This window comes from Myotis brandtii, unplaced genomic scaffold (genome assembly GCF_000412655.1).
Source record: "Myotis brandtii unplaced genomic scaffold, ASM41265v1 scaffold540, whole genome shotgun sequence".
Lineage (NCBI taxonomy): Eukaryota > Metazoa > Chordata > Mammalia > Chiroptera > Vespertilionidae > Myotis > Myotis brandtii.
The window spans coordinates 2,528,476-2,553,830 of NW_005369990.1; the positions used below are offsets into that span (position 1 = coordinate 2,528,476).

At 37.1% G+C, this 25,355-nt stretch overlaps 1 protein-coding gene across 11 annotated transcripts in view; it reads right to left on the bottom strand.

Moving 5' to 3' along the window:
* Positions 1-25,355, bottom strand: part of NFIA (nuclear factor I/A) — a 571,713-nt gene that overhangs the window by 175,090 nt on the left and 371,268 nt on the right. For 10 of the 11 annotated variants that reach the window (XM_014549245.1, XM_014549244.1, XM_005878068.2 and 7 more), the window contains one exon: positions 4,286-4,351. The exons of the other annotated variant lie outside the window; for it this stretch is intronic. In XM_014549245.1, coding sequence (XP_014404731.1) covers positions 4,286-4,351 — 66 coding nt within the window. The remainder of the gene's footprint in view (positions 1-4,285; positions 4,352-25,355) is intronic. 11 annotated transcript variants of the gene reach the window in all.

The following is a 25,355-nucleotide window of genomic DNA, read 5'->3' on the forward strand; positions in this document are numbered from 1 at the left end:
CCCCAGTAGGTGTGCAGGAGGCAGCTGATCAATGTTTCTCTCTCATCCATGTTTCTAATTCTCTATCCCTCTCCCTTCCTATCTGTAAAAAAAATCAATAAAATATATTTTTAAAAAATTCCACATATAACTTTTAATTCCCCCAACACTTAGATGCCCCTCAGTATCAGAGGGGGATTGGTTTCAGGAGCCCTGTGGATACCAAAGTCCACAAATGCTCACATCCCCAATATAAAATGGCATAGAACAATGCCTACAGGCGGCCCTCCACATCTGCACACTCTCAACCACTGATCAAAAACAATACAGGTACTTATTGGTGGGAAAATCCACATATAAGTGGGCTCACACACTTCCAACCTGTATTGCTCAAGGTCAACTGCATTTGATCACACCTGCTCATTGGGGTGGGGTGGAAGCTGAGGCACGACTTGATCTACTAAGTCCATTATTACCTAGTCCCTAACCTTGGCTCCCTAGCACCGTTAATCATTTCTGTCTATGTATGTCCATGCGTCTGCATACAGCTTTCCCACACCCAAATTAGATTTTCATCTTCTCCAGGGTTTTATTGTACTTTTTTCCCTTTAAAACCTTTAATAAATCAACAGTGAGCACACACTCAAAAAAGATTTGGGGATAATGACAACATATTCCTCTATTAATTAACTTAATTCATTAAGTAAATAAGTATCAGGTACCTACTAAGTTCAAGGCACAGAGCTATGTGTTAAGCAAGATGTTTTGAAAAGGAATTTGTCATGAATCCTACCCTTAATCAGCTTGTAGTTTTTAATGAGCCACATTCTATTTGCTTTGAGCCGAGTAAAACCTCAGCTAAAATTGAAGACATCTAGGAGGAATCCCTTTTTTCCAGAACCACCTTTTCTTGAGTACTAATTCTGAAGTTTCTATCAACTCTGAATTACCTTGGTAGTTCTCAACTCCTGGGAGATGAAGACAGAACAGAATGTGAGGACTAGAACTGAACAGTGAGATAGATATGGCACTGTGAGGATTACGGACAGACTTAAGGAGATTTATGGCTGACATTTCAGAACAGAGTAAGTACCTACTAGTACAGAAGTTGTCTCTAAGTCTTGGTTTATTCTCACACTATCATGCTTTCAATCTCAGGCTCCCAGCTTTTGACCTCTCGAGTATGTGTATTCATTACACATACAGCAAGCTTTAACTGGATAGTAGCAATGGTTACCTTTGAGTCTTCACTATGAACCAGGCATTATGCTGTTTCATATGCATATTCTCATTTTAATACACATGAGGTAGGCTCTTTTAGTATTCCTGTTTTACTGATATAAGAAAACTGAGATTGGGGTCATAGCTTATTCAAAGTCATCCAGGCATTATTTCCTTTGAACTCAGATCTGTTTGATTCTGCAGGTAGAGTTTCAATTATTAGACCAATTTGGAATTTCGAAGATTCCGATATTTTATCTTTGCGCTTTGGATAATTCCTTAAAATTCCCATCTAATACTCTAATTGGACAAAGATTTGTTTTCTTTTACAGTTGAGTCTTAAGGGAGTACAAAAAAAGAAAGCAAAAATTCCACAGAGAGAAAAAAAAGAAAAAACCAGACTGGTTGGACAAGGAAGAAACAGCTGCATCCACTTTAGGTAAAGTTACATAGCCTAGTTTATGGTTTTGGATGAAACAGCATGTTACCATTTGTCTATTCATTCTCCGTGGTTTACTAGGAAAATACCATTCGTTTCCCATTACCTTTCTCCTCAAGAGCTAGGATAAAAGAAGATTATTTCCCCTTGCTTCTATACATAAAGAAGGAGTAATGAGTTCCCACTTTATTTGAAGACCAGAGTCTGTCACTTCTTTATCCACCAGGATTCCAAAACTTCTTAGAGTTTTGTTGACACATTTATGACAGTTCCCTCTTTAAAAACAAAAATGAAACAAACAAACAAACAAAAACCTTTCACGAGCTCATATTCTATAACCCGAGGTTATGGAAAACAAAAGAACACTCGATCAAAGCAGTCCCAGGAAGTTATCTAATGCATATAAATACCTAGTCCTGAAATCTTCAATTATTTTCCTTTGGGGATTATGTCTTTAGGGAAGAGATAAAATCATTTTCCTCCAATAACTTCATCTGAGATTGACAAAAGACAGATAAAGGAAACTGAATAGGCTGATGTTTCCCTGGTCTCAGCTTCAGTTCAAGTTGTCTCAGACAAAGGAACTTCTACTTCTTTTTCTTGAAATAAATAGAAATTGGAAACATGGGAATTTATAACTTTCTCTCCGAGATATTAATACTTTCTTTCTTTGAACTCATACAGTCCCCCAAAATGGTACCGTGAATCCTTGAGGTAGCACTAAGTAATTTGGGGTTAAAATGAACTTGGCTAGTTATCACTGTGCCTTTGGCCGAAAAATCTAGGCTCAGTCCTGGTTGCTTTTTGGAATGGAAAGCACACAATATCGGTATTGCAGGCAGCTCCAGAAAAGCATGCCAGGCCTCTCATGCTCTCAATTTATATTTGCATGTGAACAGCTTGTCGGCCATTTTATGAAGACAGATGAATCGCAGGCCTGCAGGAGGGGCCGTCCGACCTAAGTACGTGAACCACATACCCCTACAGCCCATAACATTTTAAAAATGAAAAAAAAAATTATCTCTGAACACAACTTCAGGCAGATTGTAGATAAACATAATATATGAAAAAAAAACATTTAAGGCATCACCTATAAATCAAGAAGGATATAAAGAATGAAACTAATCTATAAATCACTCATAAATATTAACAAAAAATAAGATGTAGCTGTTTATGCCTCTATAAATAAGTTTCAGCAGTCTCTCTCTCTCTCTCTCTCTCTCTCTCTCTCTCTCTCTTTCTCTCTCTTTAATGCCTGCTTTGAAAAGACAACTTTGACAGAAAATGCCACCAACATACCAGGAAGAGAAGATGAATCACCAGACAGTCCATATTTAATAGTAGAGCCCAACAATGTTACAAAGAATTTCCCAGGCTTGGGAAATTAAACAAACCCTGAAAAATTAGCAATAGGATATCTAATGTGGTAAGCTCCATCCTCCATCCTACAACAATTCAGTTTACCTATCTATTCCAACAGATCAGATGGAAATTCAAAATGGAAACATGTAAAGAACAACAAAAGGAAGAGAGACTCAAGGAATGAGCTCATTCTGCAAAGATGGAATAAAAATTGTTGGATTATATTGACTAGAAAATAATATGAGTTATACTAAACAACAGCCAACAATTTTTAAAGCATAAACTATATGAATATGTACATATAATCTTACTTAATTCTTCAACAGGTAGGTAATATTATTACCATATTATTTAAAAGAAGAAGAAGAAATCTGTACCCTGAGAGTTAAATAACCTATTCAGTATTACAAAGGTAAGGGACAGAAGAGGCAGAACTTTAATGTAGGTCTGACACCTCAACCTGAGTTTTAACCACAACACCATATTCCCCTCACAGGCCCCTTAATGTCAAGTACTCCCATTAGAGCCTTCAGTTCAATGACCAAGGTGAGCATTTGGGAACTCTATGAGATGACATCTGTGAAAGTACATAATATAATGTTTATCATATGACAAGTACTTCTAGTTCACTTATTGGTTTTTATTGAAACTGATGATTTTACTCAATTGAAAATTCGAACCTATTATAATCTTTTCCATACTTGGAGTACATACATTAAATTCTGTACTTTATTGGACGCTATTGTATTTGTATACAAAGGATCTATTCAAATTTCTGTACCAGAGAGTTTCTATAGTTATACAATTGAGGAATTTAATAGTCATGTACCCTTATTGTTTTTTTTTTTAGACAATTTAAAGCGAAAACCCTTCAAAGACAGAGATCATTTTCTTAAAGCCATGAGCAAAGTGTTGAACTCTTAAAAGGCCTCAAAAATACTTGTCAATGATCTTAAATTACTTCTGAAGAAGATCGCAGGGCATAGGCCACTTTTAAAGGAACGAAAATGAAATGAAACAGTCTTGATTCCTCACTTATGCTGTAAAAGATTCTAATTTGGTAAGTCAACTCCACCTGTCTAGTCATCAACTTCCTTAGGAACTAAGGTGCCATGTGTACCCAATAGTGTGTGGGGGTGGAGGTGGTGGGGGGCCGCGAGAGTGGTCCAGAGTACTCCTTGAGTCCTCCCATTGTTCCTACTGTGGGCCACCCATAGGGCAGACTCTGAAATCCTTGTACTTGATTAGCTGCTGGCTACTGTAGACTCTCAAAGCTAAACTTACCATTTTCTGGCTGGTCCTTAATGTCAGCATCACTTGGCTGGCTGGGACTTTCAGATTGACTTGAATCTGAAAAACATAAAAATACAGCCAACAATTATAGGGTCTGTGAGAGAAAGTGGATCAGAGGTGCCAGACTTTCTCAAAAGGTTCAGCATATAAACCAGGAGTGAGAATGTTACAGAAATAACATGATGAACAAAAAAAGAAAAGAAAGGGGAATGGGGAGCAGCAACAGCAGCCTGTGCCCTTAGAGAGGACCTCGGTTTTGTTTACGCCTCCAGTGTGTTTGGCTTGTGCCAGATCATAACTTGAAACTCTTCAGAAAGACCATTCTCTTACAGACAGACCATTTCCAAACTGCTCTTCTCCATGATTTATACACTAGAGTCTGATCAAGACTTCATCCTTCATTACACACATCTGAAGCTTGATTCAGAACATAATAAAGTGTCAAAACATGTTTTGAAGCTGGTATATAAAAGCAGCCCAAATAACAGTAACAAGTTCTGTTGATATTTAGCTCTGTATTACAGCAACAGACTATGCAGACTAACACCATTAAATACCAGCGTCCTAATATTCTAGCACATTTCCTTGAACAGGATAAATCAGTGGTGTCTTTCTAAAAGGTACGTTTCCCACACTTTAGCAAAGACAGGTTCTTGCACACCCTTTATCGAATTCCTTTTTTTAAAAAAACACACAATCATTTCAAACTAAAAAAATTAATTCAAGTAATTTAACTTATAAATGGGATCATGTAAAATAAAATGATTTAAAAACGAGGTTAAAATTAAGTTAGATCAAAAGAATTTCACAGAATTGAAAGAACTAGCTAGGTGGAAAAAAAATTAGGCAAAATATGTCAAGGGGAAAACTTTTTGATGTAAAACATTTTCTGATACTTAAAATGGTATAAAACATTATCTAAAAATGAAAGTATTTTTCTAGAAAAATGTATATTATCTGTGAAAAGCCTGAATCCAAACTTTACCTTGACTTTATAGGATTAGACTTAACTGTCTGAAATTTGACCATCTTTCAGCAAGAAGTTCAATGCAAGATCAAAAGATCATGACCCATAACTGAATAAACTGGAAATATTGCCTCTATTTCAACAGAGTTAGGGCAGTACCATTCTCTTTCTTGGAGATAGGGTAAAAAGAAGTATCAAGACTAGTGACTCTGGGTTGAGAACTGCTAATTTATAACTTAGAAAGTCTTCCTGCTTTTAAGCAAATGAAGATTTTAATTATAGGAACATACTATAAAGAAAATGTCTATCTAAAATTTTTCAGATGATTTTAACCTGGTGACCATAGCAAAAATTCTATGTTGATTCAATGGTTCAATTAACAAAAGATGTGGAATGTGAATTTTTATTTAAGTCTGGCAAAGTGATAGCTTTTATCATCTTATAACAATCGCCTTAGTGAAGAAAAAAGTAAAAAGTATTATAGGTCAAGAAACTTTAGAGAAATCCTTTAGAATGAACCATGAAATGAAATACAAAGCCTGCACTAAAAATTGAAAGTGAAAATTAATGTTGAACCATATTTAAATTTTAACTTCATAAATGAATATTATTTTTATAGCAAACAATTTAAAAATATGGTGTGGCTGCCTTCATTCTTTTCTAAGAAAAAAATCCTACAATTTTGCCATTAAAAATTAAAAATGAGATATTCTGAAAAGACAGTCAACATGTTTTAGAAGGAAGGAATACCTTTATTATTTTTGTCCTGGAAAATTTTAAGGCATTAATATCCAAAATAAAAATTAAAGAAAATATATAATTTTGTTTTAGGAAAAGTTAAAATCCTTCCTGATCATATCCCAAAATAGAAACATAAAATCTTGCCAAATAGAACATTTCCTTTGGAGTAATACTAGCAAACCTCACTTTCTATATGATAGCTCAGACAATGTTCTTCTAGGTGTAATATCTTCATAATTAATCAGTTCTTCGTGAACAAATGAAAAAAAAACATTGTCTATCTCAATTAATTTCAACATACAATAGCCAATTAATTTCCTGACATTTATCCATTAATATGAAGGCAAAAAAGGGTAATGAGAGACCCAATTTTTAAAAATAATCTCAAGTGGACTTTTCTTTTTTTACTTTGCCTTTACATTTGATTTGCCACTCTATCTTTAGAGAAATACAACATGATTACAGAAAACATGAACAGCAACAAAGGATAAGTTCAAAGAAAGTTTAAAATTCCAAGCCATGGAAAAAGAAGCAAACAAATAGCAAAGGACCGAGCGGCAGGAGACTGCTGAGAGTTGGTCTGAAAGGGGCGGCCGTGCTCCTGTGAAAGCTCAGATACAAACACTGGAGAAGGCACTTTGCCAAACTGGGAATGGAATTTAATTTCTCCAGTTTTATTCAAAAGCTGGAGATGCTGTTATCCACAGAGGACTGCATAGTAAAATAGGCCATCCTGGAAAAGGGATAAGCAAAGTCAAAGATCTATAAGAAAATGTAAATGATTTTAAAACTTCAATAATTATTTCCTACCATGGACCGTTTAAAACCATTCCTCTCTGAACCGAGGGACAAAATTACCGAGTCCCGGTGCTATTCTGGTGCTATTCTATGCTGAGCACACATGGACACTTTCTCTGCTGTTGCAAAAGGTCACCAATGCTGTTATGGAGCCAACCAGATGACCAGAATTACAAATTAATTCCGACCCATACATAATTGATACAAATGAAAGATCTCTTTCTTGAGCATTTGCATTAAAACACTATCATGAAGGTTAACAATTAATTTACTCTTCTCTTTTTTACACTGGGTAGCGGCCTATCAGCAGCCAAGGTAACGTTATGTCTGACTTTTTTGGACAATTATCCCGTGATTAGTTGATTCCTTCCACCTGAAATAATTAGAGGCCCACCCAAAAACAAGCCTGACTGCATAGAATTGGATTCCATATCTTAGATGTTACATTTGGCAATGATTTTCTCTGGTCACCTGGTTGAAAACTAGGTGATTTGTATATGAAGAGAATATTATTTAAAGTATGTTTAAATGATGGAGTTGGAAATGCTATTGTGAGGAAGTACATTAGGGTTATCAATTTTTTTCCCATCTAGGGATTTGCTTTTTGTTAAAGAAACCTTAGACTTCAATGTAACCTTGAAAAGCAATATTTCTTTTGGTTTTTAAAAAATTTATGAGCAGAAATTTAAACCTAAAATAGACTGGGTTTGCATATAGGAGGCTGGGTTGGGACTTCTTAATTGAACTGGTGGCCATCTATCTATGCATTTTATGGCGCCTACAGCTATATTGCTGAAGTGCTCAGACAAAGATATTTCACTATCAACATAATCACTGGGGAAAGGAATAAAATAAATCCCAATGCCTACATATTAGTCCCTGCTTCCATAAGCTTGTGCGATGCAAAAACAGAAACCTCGCACTGCATTTGCTACTTAAGCACATATGCATTCCCCCAACTCCCCTCAGCATGAAATCTCAGAAAATACCCCTTTGGGGAAAGTGAAGAATGACAAAAACATGTCAAGATGCTAAAACTGATTAGACAAAAAAATATAGGCTCCATTTCCATGTGTTTTATGTTCTTTAGGAATGAAGCAAAGAGGGAATGTTGCTAAATCTTGACCTAGAATTAAACTTCCTCCTCTCCAGTACTTCAATGTGTATGTATCTCTTATGGTGTGACATATGTTAAGTTGTACTTAGGTACTAAGGTGATTTTAAATGATCTCCTATGAGGATTTGAGCTCTGTAAGAAAACTCTTGTTTTATCCTCAGTACCTTAATGGTACCTGGCCCAGCCAAGGATTCAATGACTGCTGAACTAAGGAGATGAATTTTTACTTGTTCAGCTTTCTAACACTGAACCATGGCCAGTGACTGAAAAATATACTAAGTTCACAACCTAAAACCTAAAAGGGGACTGGGACTTCTAAAATGATAAAGGAGGGAGAAAATGCCTTTATTTCTGCTAGATGTTCCCCCTTTTGTGGGGCCTGGCAGGGGTGAGAGAGGCACATCCCTCTGGTTCGGGTGGGGTGTGGGGGACCTTGCACAGTGTTTAGATGATCACCTCCTATGATCCCCTGGCCAACACAACCATAAGAGGCTCCTCAGAACAGCAGGAGCTCAGGATGGTGTGTGATACATTAGGAGGTCCCTGGAACTATGTATAGACTTAAATGATGGACGACAGAGGAATATTTCACGCATTCAAAAAATACAAAGAGAAACCTGCCATATTCTGACACCCAAAGAGCACCTCAGAATGCTACTGACTGTTGTGTGAATAGTTGATAAAGGAAGAACAGGCACGCTGTGGTGAAGAAGCCTTCCTACCCTAAAACAAACCAGGGTAATTCCTGTCCAGTCAACATGCTATCAGCACAAGTCTATAGACCATAAAAGTACAAATTCTCGTTCCACTAACAAAATAACTTAGCCTAAGTTTCAACCCCCCTACAAGTATAATGATTTGGCTAAAGATGAAATTTGAAAATCCTTCGTTCGACTTTTGTGTCCAGTTTTAAATCTCCCAGATTAAAAGGCAGTATAAAGAAACCAGGAGGTACCCAGACACAAAAATGAGTTAGTCAAGTGGAAGAAATAAAGTGAAAATGCCACAGAAAAGAGCTGGAGTTGTTTATAGTGTGAGAAAGAAAAGGCAAAGACGGGAATGAATACTTTCCTGCAAATAAATTAAGATTTAAGAGCATTCCTGGGGTAAAAGAAAATAAGAAGTAAGGGTGATTATACTCTGAATATAACAAACAGTTACTCTCTAGAATTGTAGCCTTTAGAGATGTTCAGCATTTAGGTAAGCTTTTGATTTTTATATTTAGGGAGATGATCCCTCTGCAGAAGAGTCAGGTCAGAGAATACTGATACTCATTTTTCCACATCCAAAATGTTACGATGGGAAAATAATTGTATTTCTGATTGGTAGTGTAAGGTTTAGAATTACTCTATTTTGATCATCCAGTATCATAGCCTGTTTATTACAGTAAGGAAATCTAGATAATCAAATGGCTATGAGGGTCACGTTTCGCTCATTAGTCTCATAGCTACAGTTATCAAAGAAGTATTATAGTACTTTTTTGAAATATTTAGGAATATTGTCTATTTTTTCCAGTATCACCATGACCTTAAAGACTGGGGTGTGAGGAAATATTTGAAAAAAATCTTTGAGAATGTAGAATGTCAGTGTAAAGGTGCACATATGTATAAATAATGTGTAGCTTATGTGTAAACACTGATGAATACAATGGCATCAGCTAAATACATTGTCCATCATGGTCATGACAAAGAACTAACAGAAATATGTAATACCATCCTTAAATCTGGACCACGAAAATTATTCAATTATTATTAGCATTTCCAGAGAATAGATAAAATAACCAAACTGAAATTTTATGTCAATTAAGGTATATAACTGTGGCCCACTTAATGAAAAACATACAATAACCTATGTTTTAAAACAGGTAAACTGTAAGGTGAGTCATACCATGAAAGTTTTCTTAGCTTTTAAGTGGAAACACTCCCCTGTTCTTTAAATGGCAAGTCTTATCTTTATTGTATTTAAAATACAACTTCCCCAGTTAGCTAGAACAGAGTGTTTGCATGGACATGTGTGTGTGCGTGCATGATCTGCAGCAATCAAAGTAGAGAAGCAAGTCCTTCACCGAAGGGAGACGGGGCGTTTGGGGAAGGAAACGCTCCGGTTCCAAAAGGAGCAGGCTCATCTGCACACACTGGGCCTGCTCTCCTCTAATCAGGATTCAGAGGGAGCAGGAAGCCTGTGTTCATGCAGCAGAGACTTGGAAGGGCTCCACCAGACCACCCCGGGGGCGGCCAGCTGCTCGGGAAGGAGATCCACCCCTAAGCCACTCCTGTGTATCACATACTGAAGAGCATTATATAATGTAGGTGGCTACCGCTTTCCTGCTTAAAACTTTTTACAAATCCTTTCTGAAGAAGAATTTGTGAAATATTAAATTTGCAGAAATGAGATTTTTTGGCATTAATGCTGACATTCAAGGCCCATCTGTTTAGTTGGGGCTATGTATGATGATGAGATGGTTTAGGTTGAAGAATGATTCAACTGTCTTATCACCTACTCATAAATGTGTTATTTTTCTATGTGCGCAAGGAGGTTGCGGTATGATACACAGTTTAAACACATTGAGAGAAAAAATGGCGTAACTATTGTTGTGTTATGACAGTGAGGGGAAATCATTTCTAAGCTTTAAAAATACAAATTCAGTCACTCTCAACGTAATGACAAAATGACTCAATCTTTATATCTTCAGTCTTCCCATGAGGCTGATTTCAAATAATAATCAGCTTTTTCTCTGTAGTTATAGATGAACTCAATGGGAAGAATATGTGATTACTAAAGATATACAAAAGCATGAGATATTCTGACTACATTTATAATTCCTCACATTTTCTATGACTAAAATAAACAAGTGCTTAGGTAGTCATTTGAGTTTTGTTTTTCCCATAATAGAGGCTGTTTTGACTTGTGATAGTGACCTGTTGATCAATTAAGAATTCAAGCTATTGAATCAACCTGGTCATCTTCCCACTCATGTATAAAGACCTGCTTAAAAAGCTATTACTATAGCCCAGCTGGCGTGGCTCAGTGGTTGAGGTTTGACCTAGGAACCAGGGGGTCACTGTTCAATTCCCAGGTCTGGGTTGTGGGCTCGATCCTCAGTGTGGGATGTTCAGAAGGCAGCCAAATCAATGATTCTCTCTCATCACTGATGTTTCTCTCTCTCTATCCCTCTTCCTTCCTCTCTGAAATCAATAAAAATATATGTATTTTTAAAAGCTGTTACTATAACATTACTGCGTACATCAGAATTGTGGTAATTTCCCCTTCATAGTCAACTTTTTTTTCCCCATAAATAAAATTAATTATAACAGTTAAGTTCTTTAAGTTCTTAAACAGAGTATGTACTTGAAGAGTACTCATATATTCATCTATACAACAGAAAGTAGAAATTTTCCCTATCTACTTCCACGTTATAAAAACACATGCCAAATGAAAATAACGCATAATTAAGTTTTAGTCTACATGCATTATTTTCATGTATCTGGATATCTGTAAAGAAATGTACTAAAGTAATAAAATATCCTCTGTTGAGGGTAACCATGCCATTTAAGTATTTAAGGTAGTACTCTAAATATTAACATTTTGCATTCATATGTCAGTATTAAAAGGAGTCTGAAATGGTAAAATGATGGCACCCCCAAAAAAGAAACCTCAGTTTTATAATTTAACTGCTCTGGATTTCAGTTTCTTCATCTGTTAAGTGGGGACACTAATGACTATTTTGCCTAACTTAACAAGAATCTTGCGGGATCCAATATAATAATGCAAGAAAAACTGGATTTGAAACAGTAAGGTGCCCCAAAAAATGTACATTTACCACTGCAGTATAAATATTCCCATCCACACAAGTTTTTTGTTGTTGTTTCTTTAAAATATCAATACCAACCCACACACTATGTGATTCTGGTATAGACCATCAGCATTACAGACCTGGTTTTAAAGAAAGGGTACTTAATTCCCATATACTGGGAAAGAGATTATCTCTGATAATGGAAATGTAAATTTCAGCTTGCCATTGTTTATTCCAGACAGACATTTGTGTGTTAAGTCTGTTTATCAGGCAACACTTTGTCTAAGCCAGGAAGTAGTCAGTCTTTGTAACAAGATGTATGCAAATGAATTTCCCATGAGTCTCTGCATCAAGTTGTAGCAGAAAAAGAAAATTTCCCTGTTATTTTATCAGCAAGAAGCTACCTCAAAAGTAGAATAGAGACAGAGAACTATAAGCTACACTATGCTGATGAGTTTAAATGAGTCCTAAACATGTGCTCACAGTCTGTTGCCTTTATTCTAAGCAGTCTTGGTGCATTGCATCTGTTTATCAGACAACACTGTCTGGGTATTCAGGCTTTGTAACCTGTGTGAAAATGAATGGCGACCACAATCCCATGAAATAACCTGTCTGAGGCAAAACTCCAAACCTCCTGTCACTTTAAGAATCCTTACCAATAGAAGCTTCCATGAAACCTTTGAGACTTAAAAAACAAAACAAAACATATCCAGCTCTAACTTTTTGCCCCCCTTCTGTCTTAAATAACTTCATTCCCTAATAGTATGATAGACTCAGGACAGAATGGTGAATTTTTATCACACAAATTGGACTAAATAAAAAATTTCCTAATATGCCCTATCTGATGATCAAAAACGGAGTTTTTAAAAGAAAATACTTTTCTATCAAAATATAAGATATGTATTTTTTAATTCTATTATTAGTTATCCTGTAATCCTCTTTTTTTTAAATCTTAATATAAGTAACTCTTTATAATACGGGAAGAGTTGAACAGTATATTTCTTTTCTTTTTGTTTTTTTCTTGTTGGTTTTCTACAGGGTTTGAAAATCTGACCAAAGGAATCCAATTGGTTTAGCTTGTCTTCCTAGACAAAATAAACACTTTAGGACTCTACTTGTTTGTATTCTCCTCAGTGGTGCTGTATGCATCAGCAGCTAAAAACAAAGAAACTTTTTAGCTGCTCAAACAAAATGAAGCTTCCCAAACCAGGAGGCAAGGGAGGGGACTCCAGTTGAGGGGAAGGTGGGGGTGGAGAAGTGTGCAGAAAGTCTGACAGTCCATTCAATATAGGGATGATGGCTATAATGCACCCAGGGTCCCCTTGCTAATTAAATATGCATTGGCACAGTTTTGATCGATGTAAGCCATGGATCAGATGACACACCTGCAAAATCTTGAGCCCAGAGCTCCCAGGAAAAGGGAAAATACAGTCTTGTCTCCTTATCTTTGTTTTCAAAGGCTCTCAATTTCTGTGCTTAGATATCTAATTTAATTCTCTCACCCCTCAGTAAACTGGATTAGGGAAGTCAATACTGCCTTTGTGCATCGACAGGAAAACACAGCTTTCCTTTTATTCAATTTAGCTATGACCTTTAGACAAAGATAATGACAACTGTCTAAAAGTAAGGTTAAGGCCCAGAGAAGAAGACCCCCAGAGCTAAGGTTCAGATGGAATTTTGGATGACAAGGTGGTCACTGTGACATTTTCCTGCTTGGAAAGGAAAAAGGGTGGGAAGGAAATTAAGAATTGATTGTGGGGGGATGAATGGGGAACAGGGAGATAACATGGTAGAAGATATTTAAATCCACTGACTAAATGACCAAACTCTCAAAAACCAACTGGACCCTGTAATAGCCATACCCAGAAAATGAAAATAATTCTATGGAAGATTAGAAATGAGAATGGCATAGTAACAATTTGCTTAGAAAATGCAGACTCCTAAATGAGAAGGTTGGAGATTCTGTGGTTGAATAAATCAGGAAGTTTGGGGTTTCTTTCTTTCTTTTTTCCCTAAAGTATTTAAGAAAACAGGACTATCAGTGTACTCATGAGTTCCACCCCTGTGAGAGATATAACTAGAGAGTTTAGACAAGTCTGGGATTCTGCAGTGTTAGCAACATTCACACCACTACTCCTAATCAAAGGGGGAAATGATACTGGAACATTGTCTTGAAACAGCACTTCTTTCTTTAAATCTCCTTGTCTTTGGGCCTATTCCATTCATCAATTCATTGCATTGATTAATGCATCCAGTATGTGCCATTCATTCAGTATACCTGGAGATACAAAATGAATAAAGGCAAGGTCTATGTCCTCCGTCAATCAGGATAATGATAATAAAATCAAGATTCTGTGGCATCCCCTCTTGATTAAGTCCTATCTGCTGATTAAATTAATATACAGCAACATGGTACTGTGCATATCTGTAATAGCTTTTATTCTTTTACTATTAACAACAACCAATACCACTAACTGTAGCCTGTAACAGAATTCACAGTAGTCTGGATGCTAACTATTGCTGGGAATGGGTGGTATTAACTTTTCTAGCAAGACAGAGAGGATTTAGGCAGAGTTCTTTCAAGTGAAATATAAAGCTATTACCACATAATCAACATTACTTGGAATGGTGTACAATATCAAAATAGTTTTGAAAATCAGATTTTTTTCTCTCAGAAACAATTTCACAGGTAGTGAGAAATGTTATTCCTTATCAGGCCTGGTGTCCTCCCTTCAACAGAAATGACAGTTCTAACAAAGGTAGCTGTGGAACAATGAAATAGGCAAAAGACCTGGTATTAGAAAACCTGGGTATGAGTGCGTTTTTGGCCATTTTAGCTCTGTGGAATTAGGCAAGCCCCTTAACTTCTCTGAACTTCAATTTACTCATCCTCCAAATTGCCTGACTGCCAAGATTATGAGAGCTGAATGGCATGATTTAAAATGCCTTTTAAATTACAAAAACAATAATTCTCTAACTGAACAATACCTAGTAGCAGTTTTTCTAAAGTATATAAACTAGTTAAAGAATCACATTGACTACTTACTTTTATTTCCTACCTCATTATTTTTATTGCCAGATAGCACAGTATCTGGAACATATAGGTACAAATAGATGTCTGTTGAAATAGAATTGAAATCACAAGTGAAAAATAGCTCTTTCAAGGCCATGAAATAAAACAGGGCCTATTGGGAGATGTCAACAGATGTTCTTGGATGGATTTTTCTGACCCTATGGCTTTATGGGCCTCAATCCAGGACCAGAAGGAAGGGGCTGAGGTATATTGTAAAAGCTCTGTCCAGCTCTAGAATTCTCATTTGAAACTTAGTATTAGCAATCCAGTTGTTCATTTTATGGCTGCACTGAAAACGGGGACTCCCATTTCATCAAAAGGGACTAGGTGGTATTTTTTTATGTGCTGCTGATCATAAATGCAATTAGAAAAAATATGAATGCAATAACCACTATATATCAAAGACTGTCTCTTCTTTATAAGTGACTGCAAATAGCCCACTAAGAGTTGCAAATATTTATCTTCAGTGACTTGGCCAACCCTGGCCACAGAAGCCCATAAATAATGTTTTCTCTTTCTATCCTGATCCATCATGTCATCCAGAACACCAGAAAACTTTTTGTTTAGGAGATACTGAATAAGGTATCCTTAAAGAATTTAGTCCAGATCCTAAAATTTAGAATAATACTTTAAAAAATACTTCAGATATATCTCCATATATATACATATATATGTGTGTGTATATATATATACTAATATATATATATATACACATATACTAGTATATATATATACATACATATACTAGTGTGTGTGTGTATATATATTTATATACTTTAAAATAGTATCAATTTCCACATTGATAATAACTTTGCCCTAATGACTTGGTTTCTGAACCTGTAACAAATATGCATGAATATAGAAAGTTAACATTCATTTGGTCTATCAAATGGTCCTCAGACTCTCCATATCCTATATAATAAAAGCCTAATATGCAAATTGTTCAACCTGGAGTTTGAACACTTGCTATGATGTGTGCTGACCACCAGGGGGTGGCACGAAACATGGCGGGCGTCGGCGACACAGCACTGGCAGTGAGTGGCAGTGGAGCCACTGCTGGCCCCGATGGGCCCCGACAAGAGCGGGACCACAGCAGGATGGTGGAGCAGGTGAGCGGGCAGTGCCAGGCCAAGGTGGGTGCAAACTAGGGCCCGACTGCCCCGCCAATCACCCCGCAGAGGGCGACCAGAGGCGGCAGCAGTGGCCCTGCCCCAGGCGCTGAGGGAGCCAGGCCAGGGGTGGGGGAGGGCCGGCCCCAATCGATTGCCCCGCAGGCGGGATGGTGGAACAGGTGAGGGGGCAGCACCAGGCCACGGGGTGCCAGGCAGGACTGCGGGGCTGGGGGCACCAGCTGGGGCTGCAAGCCTAGGGGTGTAAGCTGTGCACATATTCATGCACTGGGTCTCTAGTTATCATAATAAAGCTCATAAGATACGTGATTCTTTAGAAATTCACCCAAGCTTTATGTAAGTAGAAATAGTCATGTATGTTTTATTCCCATGTCTTTAAGATAGATGAAATGATTTAAATGTACTGAATCATTTCACTTTTAGGAGTTTCCATTTGGATTCTATCATGGCTTTCTTTCTCACATATGCAGTGCTAAGTTATTTAAAATTAATTGCAGTACAATATTTTAAAATTTCTTCACATGGTGCTAATCTCAAGAGCTTTGGATGTTTGAACCACACTTGGAAGCCATCAAGTTCTGTGTATCTTTATACCAGGGAGCAGTTGAACATGCTAAAAAGATTAGTCAATGAACTTTATAACCAAAACCTATACTGAATTATAAGATTTCAAAAATGTGAGTTGATACAAATAAGAAAACTGCAAACATCCTATATAACAAGAAAAAAAAACACCTAGATTATTAAAACACATGAATTCACTTATGCAGCTTTGAGGTCAGAAAAGCTGTCACAAATTGTCCACCGTGGACACCCACTTCCACCCGGGTTTGGTGCCAATGGAGCTGGTGTGCTCTACCCTTCACCTCGAGTTCCTTTGAGCTGTCATTTTTGTTTTCATTTTAGGATACAATCTACATCCTTTTCTGTGGTTATATTGTGAGGAGAGATAGTATTTTCCATTTCAGTAACTCAATATGAATGAGTAATGTGCTTAGTAATAATCCTAAAATTAAATTGTCTTCCATCCAATACCTAGTAATAGTTCGTATAGGATTAATATAATGAACTATCTGCAGTATGTGCTTTTAAAAAAAGCTTCTTATTTGTCACTTGAATTATTTTAATTTTAAAAAATCATGTTTTGGGGCTAGTCTCTAAGATAAGTAATATTTCAACAACTTCTCTTTGTCAAAAAGTCTGAGTGAGTGATTAGAATTTTACAAGAATTCTCTTTTCAAAAATCATTTTCAATGAGATTCATTCTTTAGGGATTACTAATAATTAATCACCCTCAGGAGGACGAAGCCTGTTTCTTTCAGTCCATCAAACATTTATTGATCACCTACTGTGTGCAAGGCACTGTGAGCTACTACCCAGTCCTGAATTAGCTCATAATGTTGACTAAGAATCCCACTTATTCAACTCTGACCATTTATAAAAATGTGCATTACTTGTTTTTTAAGAGTATCTACTTGCCTCCATCTTCACTGGGGGTGGTGGCATGGAGTTTTTCTAGGTTAGAACCCTTCCCAAAGTCTATCAGAGCAGGATGGGGAGGTAGAGATTTCTATAAGTAGGATATGGCTTATCTGCTCATTTCATGTTAACCAAAATGACAAATCTCTGGACTCCAGGGTTTTCCCAATTTCTTGGTAATGGTGGAAGCCTATGGACAAGCCAAAGCTTATAGAGAAGATGGGGAGTGAACAACTTCCCCTGCCAATCATGTCCTCATTTTCACATATCACCTGCACCCTCTGCCTGCTGGGCTTCGTGCAGCAAAGTTTGAACCCCTATAGCATTCAGAGCCAGGGCCCTAACCTGTGGTTCAGAGCGATTTCAGCATCACCTTTGAAGATTACAATCTTAAAAAAAGCAGAGACATGGTGACTAAATCATCTTTTTTAATATATCTCTAAGTGTCCTTTCTAAACTCTGTCCTGTTTTATTTTTTGGTTACTAGGAAATAAGATAAAAACAGATTATCAGTGGGAAAAACAAAGAAAAAGAAGAAATGGTAAAAAGAGGGGGGAAAAAAGAACACAGTAACAGAAGTGGTATGATTTGAACCAGAGGTCAGAAATAGAAATTCTTCAGCTGAGATAGGAAATTTTATTTGCAACAGACATGGGAAGAGTTACTAGTAAAAAAAAAAAAATCAGAGTTTATTCAGGGTTTAAAGGTAAAATAATACCCTGCATAAGGCCTCTGAGTTACCAGGTTAGTACAGGGGGGGTAGAAGGAACAGTAGCAGAAGAATTTAACATGGGAATGATGCAAATTTAAGGGGTGAAGGTCCTTCCTTCATTTCCTTTGATTCTGTCTATCCCCTCCAAAAACAGAACAGTCATTTCATAAGACTTTTCCATTTAGTAACTTTGGGACAATTCTTTTTATGTTTACCCAAATAATTTTTTAAAAAATCACTAAGTTGGTTTCATTTTCCATTTTTATTTTATACTTTAACATCTCACCTAATGATTTAAATATTTCCTTTTCTGCTCTAAATGGAGGTTCTGCAGAAAGGAAAAGATTTCTAAAGTGCTAGTCAACGAAGCCTTAAGTCTTTACCATACAAAACAGCCTCGCGTCTATTGGGAGAATAGTCGCATATTCTCCCAATTGGCCTTAAAATCAGGAAGCACTTTGTTTTAATACAGCCATGTTGGTATTGTACAGACATGCTTACACTTCAATGAGGAAGAATTTAAACAAACATTTTTGGAAGGAATTTCATAAAAAAGGATTAGGCAAAAAGAGAATTTAACATTAACAGAAAGAGAATGGCATCTCACCAGTAGTAGAGAGGCAAAGGAATTATTCAAACCAGCACACAAACACTGACGTCATAATGAATAGATGCAGGCTCTTAGGAACCTCACTGAGAAAAACTGGTATTTACACAGTAATTGGCAGCAAAACAAGACAAAATAAAACAGATTTCCACATCAAGAAAATCTTATAGGCTGCTTTTCATAACCCTACCAGAACCCCCTATTGTGCCAATCTCCAAGCACAAGCTCTTGGTTTCTGTAAGGAGAGAAAGTCTAGAACAACGTAAAAATGTCCCAAGGCTCTCAGAGAAGTTCATGCAGAACATCAAATGTTACTCAACATTTTCAAGTAACTATGATGTGTCAAAGGGGCCACATGAGGCACGTACATTTAAACATAAGCTTCCATTTCTGTTCAGAAATAAAAAAATCTGAAGTCTGAAATCTGGGAAAGCAAAATCTCTTGCAGGTTTAGAAAGCATATACAAAACCTGGCAAAAGAAAGCACTGCTCACAGCCACCATCTGCTTTCTGGCGCCGAGGAAACTTTTACTAACGGCAACACTTCCCTACATTAGAAAATCCACTAATTAGCTCTGTTGTAATAAGAGAAATAACTTTGCAAGGGAGGCAGATCGCCAGCTCACTGTTTTCTGCCGGCTGCCCCTTGCAGCAGGCCCAAGACATTCCCACGTGAAGTGCACCCCCCAGTCCTGCTCTGCTGCGGCACTTCACTATTCCCCAATTCATCTAAAGAACGGACTCACAGATGAGAGACCAAGAGTGAGAGAGAACACCAGAGAGGAAAAGCTTTAAGGTATTTGCTTAATAACCCCCAAAAGAACATCAGGTTCAGAATCAGGAAATCTGGGATTGAGAATCAATTGTCAAAAACTCGGTAATCCTCGGTGTCATTTATCTCATCTTCAAGGCTATTAAAGTAAACCAGCTAGATCTCCCCTAAAATTCCTAATTCTTTAAGTCTAATCATTTTTTTCCCTAAGGATTGTAAGTCCCAAGAAACTAATAATGGCAAAAGAGTAAATAGCACTTCAGGCGTCATTGAAAAATCTGAAATTATTTCAGAAATGTTTGTCATATGCTGATTAAAATATTAAAAATCTAGCAACACAGAAAATGGAAACAACTAAAATTTCTTAAAAGCACACTGTAATCATGTAGTCAACATATCATTCCACAAATAAAACCAACAAGTATGTATCAAGCCCCTACTGTGTGCCAAGCACTCTCATGAGCACTGGAGACAGAGCAGTGAACAGAGGCTTACAAAGCTCTGTGCTCACCGCTTCTACACTGACATTCCTCCTCAGCAGAATTCACCACCAACTGCAAATCACCACACTGCTTAGACAGGAGAGTATCAATGCAGAGAGAATCGTGGTCCCTGGTGCTCACCACATGGAAAAATCTGCTTGAAAAGTTCCTTGAGAAAATAAAATAAATGGCTTCAAATACTGTCTGAAAAATTACATGGAAAATAGACGTCATGTCCTTAGAAGCAAAGAAGAACACTGAGGCAATGACTGTGAACATGCAGACATAGCTTTTCTGTGAAAGATGTCTGAACCTTAAACTGTTCATTCTGGTCCTCTGTCTTGATTGAACAAATTCATTAATTCAAAAATCTCACCTCTTCCATTCTCTTGACTTTTTTTCTGGAAACTCAAACTTAGCTAAAGTTAAAAACAAAATTGCAACTGAAAAACCAAAAGTCCCTCTGCCTAAGGAATGAGTAACAGACTAATGCAAAGTTTAATGAACCCACTGGCATTGCATTCACAGCCCATAACTATTCTCAACTGCATGGCAATAGCATGTTGATAACTAGGACCAGTCCCCATTGGGCTTATTAACCCTCAATTGCCATTAAAAATACATTAATTAAAACTGCAACACTTGCTCGGCCGGTGTGGCTCAGTAGTTGAGCATCGACCTATGAACCAGGAGTTCACAAAGCACATGCCCGGGTTGTGGACCCCATCCCCAGTAGGAGGCATGCAGGAGGCAGCCGATCAATGATTCTCTCGCATCATTGATGTTTCTATCTCTCTCTTCCTCTCTGAAATCAATAAAAAAATATTTTTAAAAAACTGCAACACTTTACCCAGTGCTCTCTATCAAATATTTGGGAAATTTTCAGTCAGTTTGCTTTGCTTTTACCCTCTGTTTTCACCAGCACCCCACTTAGGCACAGAAAGTACCTGTAATTGCATTCTGTCCCATTCATAGTCACATTTATACAGCACAGATCCCTGTCCTAAATTTAGAAGGTAATTCAGTGTGAAAGAGGGTGAAGATAGAATCCTCTCTCTTCCTCTTGGCAGGATTGCTCCTTCCTCTGGCTCCCTACAGCCTGGTTACTAAGAGCAGGGCTCAGCTCCTGTTTCATTTCTCCATGTGTATAATCCATTTGCCTTCCCAACAAGCTGCAAGCCTTTGAGGGCACAAGGCTCCCACTGCCTAAAGAAAGGTTTGCATATAATAAATGCTCAATAAGTGACCTTGAGCAGAGGTAAGGGGCCAGGGCTATCCCAGACATGACCTATAGACTTTTCTATCTCCTAGTAGAAACAAAGTCCAGTTAGAAAACAGGCTAGATTTTTCAATTAAGGCTACAAATAAGAAACCAACTTCTCTCTCTCTCTCTCTCTCTCTCTCTCCCCTCCCTCTCCCTCTCCCTCTCCCTCTCTTTCTCAGGGATGGGCAAATGTCTTGTGTAGTGCTCACAATAATTCTATTAGGTAATGTAATATTTGAAACATAAACCAACAAAACTTAAGATTTAAAAGGGAAGTGGGTTACTCACATCAAGAGACAACTCTAATAATTCTTTGCAAATATTTTGGGACCGAGTCTTTAACGAGTAAAGTTAATTTAAGCTCACAAATTTTGTTTAATGTAAATGTTTTTAGGTCCTTACTATAGAAAATTCCTGCCATATGTGCTGATGAGCTTCTGCATTTCTGGTTTTATAATCACTAGAGACACCTTAATATATATTAGAGAGCAAAAGCACTTTACAAAGTATGTGATGGAGTGACATGACCACCTTTGGACTAGTGTATCAGTAAAGCTGCTGCCACTTAGATCAGCAACAGCAACAGCAACAAAAACAACATCAGAAGTTAAATTTAGATAATTAAAAATAAAATACGAAAAGTTCCCTTCTGGTTTTATTCTAGCATGCATTTCAAAAGATGGATATTGAAACTGTGTTGAAAATATTGTTAGGCTGGAGGCCAGTTCTGATACCCAGCCTGTTTGCCACACCCTCCTTCACTCAACAGAAGAGCTTTTACCTTTGGCTTGTTATGGGCATAATCTCAGGTACTCTTAAATCTTTAAAAAAACAAAAACAAAATAAACAAACAAACAAACAAAAAACAACCCTGGGCTAAAGTTGAGAATGTTGTTTTTAAAATTAGCCAAAGGTTCTGAAAAGTGCTTTTCTTTTTATATATTCACTTTTACTCATGCTATTTTTTAACAGACTATATGATATCCATGAAGTGATGTGATTATGTACAGATGATAAAACAAAATACATACTTTCAAAGCAGGTTAGAACATTTGATAAAGGATAAAATAAGAATAAAGATTAAGGAAGTAGTATTCAGTAACACATTGAAATTTTTTCAAAACTTCATTTAGGAGATAAGTAAAAAATATAAAATTCATAACTGAAACAATTTTCTACCTCTGAATGCAGAAATTGATGATTAATTAGCTAAACATAGGCAGCACAGATGGACAAATTTCTATCACATCCTCTCAGCCTATTCTCTCATCTGTCTCTGAGTAACTGAAGTAAAATTCTGCTAAGGATATTAGGTTTCCCTCTGACTAGATAGAAGGACTGACCTTGAAGAATATAAATAAGAAGAAATTATTTGCACATTTTCTATAATACATGAAGTATAATTTTAAAACAACAACTGGTAGTCCCTTAATGACAGTAATGAAATTCAGCTCTAAAGTTGGAAATTTTTAATGTAGTTACTAAGTTTGCAAGAATGGTGTATGCTTCTCTATGAAACCTTAAAGTGTTCTTAAGCATAAACATATACACACAGTCACACACACGCATATAAACAGTAACTGTAACCCCTTCTTTCTTGACCAAACAATAAAACACACAAAAGTGGAGTCTGAGTTCAAGAATTCTTATTTTCTGATTTAAATTTAACAACACGATAGATGATAGATAGATAGATAGATAGATAGATAGACAGATAGATAGATAGAGATAGAGATGATACACTTGGGGACTAAAAGGTATGCTAAGTATAAGTGGGGCTAGAAGTACTTCCTTCAATTTGGTCTTCCTGAGGTGAGGGCAGACTAGCAACACTTCATGAGGGAAGCTTGAGTCCAAATTCAAAATCAACTACCAAAAGAGCTGTATTGTCAAACTTAAGTAACAAAGTACAAGTACTATAGTTTCCATTTCTGTGATACAGAGACTTCGTGATGATAAGAATCCAATGTGAGGTGCTGAGAAAAAACATGCACCTTTTCTACTCACTCCGGCAACTTCCAGTCCAGTTCCAAGATGACTGAAAATGAAAACCTTCCACCAAAACCAAAATCTTAAAGGGGGTCTATACTGTCTGTGGAACACAATGAAAAATCTACCCTTAAAAGGTTCTGAGCCTCCCACAGAAGCATACCTTTAATGTGACCACATTTCAAATGGTTCAGTCATCACAGTAAGAATTGAAATACATATGGCATGTCTCCTTGGTCTGTTTCCTTGATTATTCATGTGGTTTCATCTTTCTAAATTCAGACTTCCACCCCATTCTAGCAGGTGAGGAAAATGTAATGCATAATGCAAAAGTGTCTAAAACAAATCATATGATATCTGCACTTGATCAGTTTTCATGGTTGTGTACCAAAAGAATCACTGCACATGGACGGTTAAACATTTTCTAAATGCTAGAATACTGAGCCTTCCTTTCAAACAATTCAAAGCAAGGGGCATGTTGCTGACACTGCAACACTGCGGTCTCAGAGAGACTGTGGGAAATGTCAAATTTATGGTCCTGGGGGTGATTGGTGGATGGTTTTGTGGTGTGTACGGTGTTTTGTTTTGTTTTGTGTGTGCTTTTTCTTTTCTTTTTGGAGCCTCTGACAGAAACAGAGCTCTACAAACTTTCTGGCGACCTCCCAGGAAAGCAGAAGGAAGCTGTATCCTGTACTTCCCCTGGGATCTAATGAAATATACAGCCTCTGGGCTTCTTTCAATTTGGACTTTCAGATTGCTAAACCAGTGAAAAGGGGATCTTAGCTGTCACAAACGTCACATGCTCGGGGTCACCTGCTGCTTGGGGGTTCTCATGCCAGTTGTTGACATAATAAGCACCCCTTACACTTTAATTACAATTCACAGTGTGCAAACTATGCAATCTGCTTTAAGGCAGACTGTCTTAAATCAACACTAAAATTCTATTACTAATATGGCAATGAAATGCAGCAGGGGAAGGGTGTGTCCAGATGACTAACTAAATCCAGATATCTGCCATTTGGTGAAGATATAGGCAACATTTGCCAAGAGATAAAATGGTGTTGCTGTCCTTAGTTCTGGGAGACAGGGTTTTAACTGCTCTGAGATTTCTTATGAGTGGACCACAGAAATGAAATACAGTATGCTTCATGTGTAGCATTCTTACATTTGCATAACGACTATGTGTTTTTTGTTGTTGTTGTTTTTGCATGGGGGGCTTAGCAATTCTATGTAATATCTTGCCTATTCAACAAGATTGATCAACTGTTAAAGAACAAAGAATTTCTGCTTCCCTGACCACTTCCCTTCTAAACCTAGGGCAGCTCGGGAAATGTTTAACAAATGCTTCTAGAGTTGCACTGACGCTCTATCATTTACTGGATCCTTGTATTTTGCTAACTACAGACCTGTGTAAGCTATATTCTTGCAATCAAAACATAAAAGGTTATTTTCAACAGAGCCCACTTAAAATAATATGACAATGCAGGGAGCTGTTTAAAAAGTGCTAACACATAATTATAGTCTACGGTTTTCTCCAAAAACAACAGTGGAAATTAGTTACAATTATATTACAGAGAACTACTATAAACATAGGTAGGCTAACCTTTGAATGAACTGTCCCAGCACTCTGGGAATTATAATCTCACTTTCAGTGCCACAAATGACGTCAGATGAAACACATGAAATAAACCAATGCGAGTGCTTCTGTGTTTACAAAGTCTGACTCACACACCTTAGTTGGGCTACAGGGATGCTCCACTGTAGAACACCACCAACACCACCACCAGCAACAATAAAATAGCCAAACAAAATAGAAATCCAAATTTACAAAAATAGTCAGCAGATAGCAGATTCTTAAAAAGCAATGCCTATACTTGCTTTAGTAAAGGATGTATCTGAATTAGAAATGTCAACTTGACAAGTCAAATTAGCCAACAGTTCATTGCTTTTTTTTGGTGTCAGGCAAGAGTAGATGCCAGGACAAAAACCACCTCCACCACCGCCAACAACAGCACAAAGCAAAGAGCTTATCTTATTTAGATATGGCTATTCTACCATAAGAAGCAGATGTATATATTCCACTGTCCTTTCAAAAATAGCAGTTTCTTGGGGGAAATTTTCAGCCCTTTGGCTATTG